This window comes from Cebus imitator, unplaced genomic scaffold (genome assembly GCF_001604975.1).
Source record: "Cebus imitator isolate Cc_AM_T3 unplaced genomic scaffold, Cebus_imitator-1.0 Scaffold82, whole genome shotgun sequence".
Classification (NCBI taxonomy): domain Eukaryota; kingdom Metazoa; phylum Chordata; class Mammalia; order Primates; family Cebidae; genus Cebus; species Cebus imitator.
This window is the reverse complement of record NW_016107397.1, coordinates 3,262,015-3,264,527: the sequence shown is the minus strand read 5'-3', so window position 1 is coordinate 3,264,527 and position 2,513 is coordinate 3,262,015. Positions and strand designations below refer to the sequence as shown.

The 2,513-nt window shown below is 60.4% G+C and overlaps 1 protein-coding gene across 2 annotated transcripts in view; it reads left to right on the top strand.

The window, feature by feature from the left end:
* Positions 1–418: 418 nt before the first annotated feature.
* MUC17 (mucin 17, cell surface associated) overlaps positions 419–2,513 on the top strand; it is a 24,013-nt gene continuing 21,918 nt past the window's right edge. The window contains exons 1-2 of one of the 2 annotated variants that reach the window (XM_037740286.1): positions 419–697; positions 1,049–1,067. In XM_037740286.1, the coding sequence (XP_037596214.1) occupies positions 569–697; positions 1,049–1,067 (148 nt within the window). In that variant the 5' untranslated portion in view covers positions 419–568. The other variant, XM_037740285.1, reaches the window with a different exon arrangement.

The following is a 2,513-nucleotide window of genomic DNA, read 5'->3' as shown; positions in this document are numbered from 1 at the left end:
TTTAACATCTGGGGATCCTACAACCACACTGGGGAACACCGCTACCCAGGCCAGTTCCTCTCTGACCGCTCCTGGAGGCTTCACAACGTCTTCAACTTCACGCTGTGGAGGAGGCATGCCATCAACCACAGGGCCTGCCACTGCCACACCTGGGGCCACTACTGAGGCCAGCACATTGTCAACCCTTCCTGCGGGCACCAGTTCACCGGTGACCACGACTATTCAGGGCATTTCCTCCCCTACTCCTCCTACAGGCTCCACCACATCCTCTACCAATCCTGGTGGAGGAAGCACACCATCAACCACTCAGCCTGCCACCAGCACACCTGGGGCCATGACCGAGGCCAGCACGCCAGCAACTGCTCCTGCAGGCACGAGCTCACTGGTGGCCATGTCTACTCAGGCCGCTTCCTCCCCTATCACTCCCGGAGGTGCCCCAACGCATTCAACCTCTCCTGTTGGAGGAAACACACCATCAACCAACAAGCCTGCCACCGCCACACCTGGGGCCACTACTGAGGCCAGCACATTGTCAACCCCTCCTGCGGGCACCAGTTCACTGGTGACCATGTCTATTCAGGGCATTTCCTCCCCCACTGCTCCTGAAGGCACCACCACATCCTCAACTGCTCCTGGTGGAGGAAGCACACCATCAACCACTGAGCCTGCCAGCAGCACACCTGGGGCCACTACCCAGGCCAGCACTTCAACAACCGCTTTTGCGGGCAGCTCACTGGTGACCACGTCTACTCAGGCCAGTTTCTCCCCACCCATTCCTGGAGGTGCCACCACACGTTCAACCTCACCTGGTGGAGAAAGCATGCCATCAACCTCCAAGCCTCTGACCGCCACAAGTGGGGCCACTACCGAGGCCAGGACCCCATCAACTGCTCCTGCGGGCACCAGCTCACCAGTGACCACGTCTACTCAGGGCAGATCCGCCCCTACCACTCCTGCAGGCACCACCACGTTTTCAACCGCTCCTGGTGGAGAGAGCACGCCATCAACCACTGAACCTGCTACCACCATGCCTGGGGCCACTACGGAGGCCAGCACCTTGTCAACTGCTGCTGTAGGCAGCAGCTCACTGGTAACCAAGTCTATTCAGTCCAGTTTCTCCTCTACCAATCCTGGAGGTGCAACCAGGCCTTCAACCACTCCCAGTGGAGAAAGCACACCATCAACCACTCAGCCTGCCACCCCGACGCCTGGGGCCACTACTGAGGCCAGCACCCCATCAATTCCTCCGGCGGGTACCAGTTCACCGGTGACCATGTCTATTCAGGGCATTTCCTCCCCTACTGCTCCTGGAGGCACCACCACATCCCCAACTGCTCCTGGTGGAGGAAGCACACCATCAACCACTGAGCCTGCCAGCAGCACACCTGGGGCCACTACCCAGGCCAGCACGCCAACAACCGCTTCTGCGGGCACCAGCTCACTGGTGACCACGTCTACTCAGGCCAGTTTCTCCCCTCCCATTCCTGGAGGTGCCACCACACCTTCAACCTCACCCGGTGGAGAAAGCATGCCATCAACCTCCGAGCCTCTGACCACCACAAGTGGGGCCACTACGGAGGCCAGCACCCCGTCAACCGCTCATGTGGGCACCAGCTCACCAGTGACCACGTCTACTCAGGGCAGATCCGCCCCTACCACTCCTGTAGGCACCACCACGTTTTCAACCGCTCCTGGTGGAGAGAGCATGCCATCAACCACCGAACCTGCCACCACCACGCCTGGGGCCACTACGGAGGCCAGCACCTTGTCAACTGCTGCTGGAGGCAGCAGCTCACTGGTAACCACATCTATTCAGTCCAGTTTCTCCTCTACCATTCCTGGAGGTGCAAGCAGGCCTTCAACCACTCCTGGTGGAGAAAGCACACCATCAACCACTCAGCCTGCCACCCCCACCTCTGGGGCCACTACTGAGGCCAACACCCCGTCAATTCCTCCAGCAGGTACCAGTTCACCGGTGACCACGTCTGTTCAGGGCATTTCCGCCCCTACTGCTCCTGCAGGCTCCACCACATCCTCAAACACTCCTGGTGGAGGAAGCACTCCATCAACCACTCAGCCTGCCACCAGCACACCTGGGACCACGACCGAGGCCAGCACGCCAGCAACCGCTCCTGCAGGCACCAGCTCACTGGTGGCCACTTCTACTCAGGCCACTTCCTCCCCTATCACTCCTGGAGGCGCCACCACGCCTTCAACCTCACCCGGTGGAGAAAGCATGCCATCAACCTCCGAGCCTGTGACCGCCACAAGTGGGGCCACTACCGTGGCCAGGACCCCGTCAACAGCTCTTGCGGGCACCAGCTCAACAGTGACTACATCCACTCAGAGCAGATCTTCCCCTAGCACTCCTGTAGGCGCCACCACGTTTTCAACCGCTCCTGGTGGAGAGAGCACACCAACAACCACCGAACCTGCCACCACCACACCTGGGGCCACTACTGAGGCGAGCACCTTGTCAGCCCCTCCTGCAGGCAACAGTTCACCGGTGACCA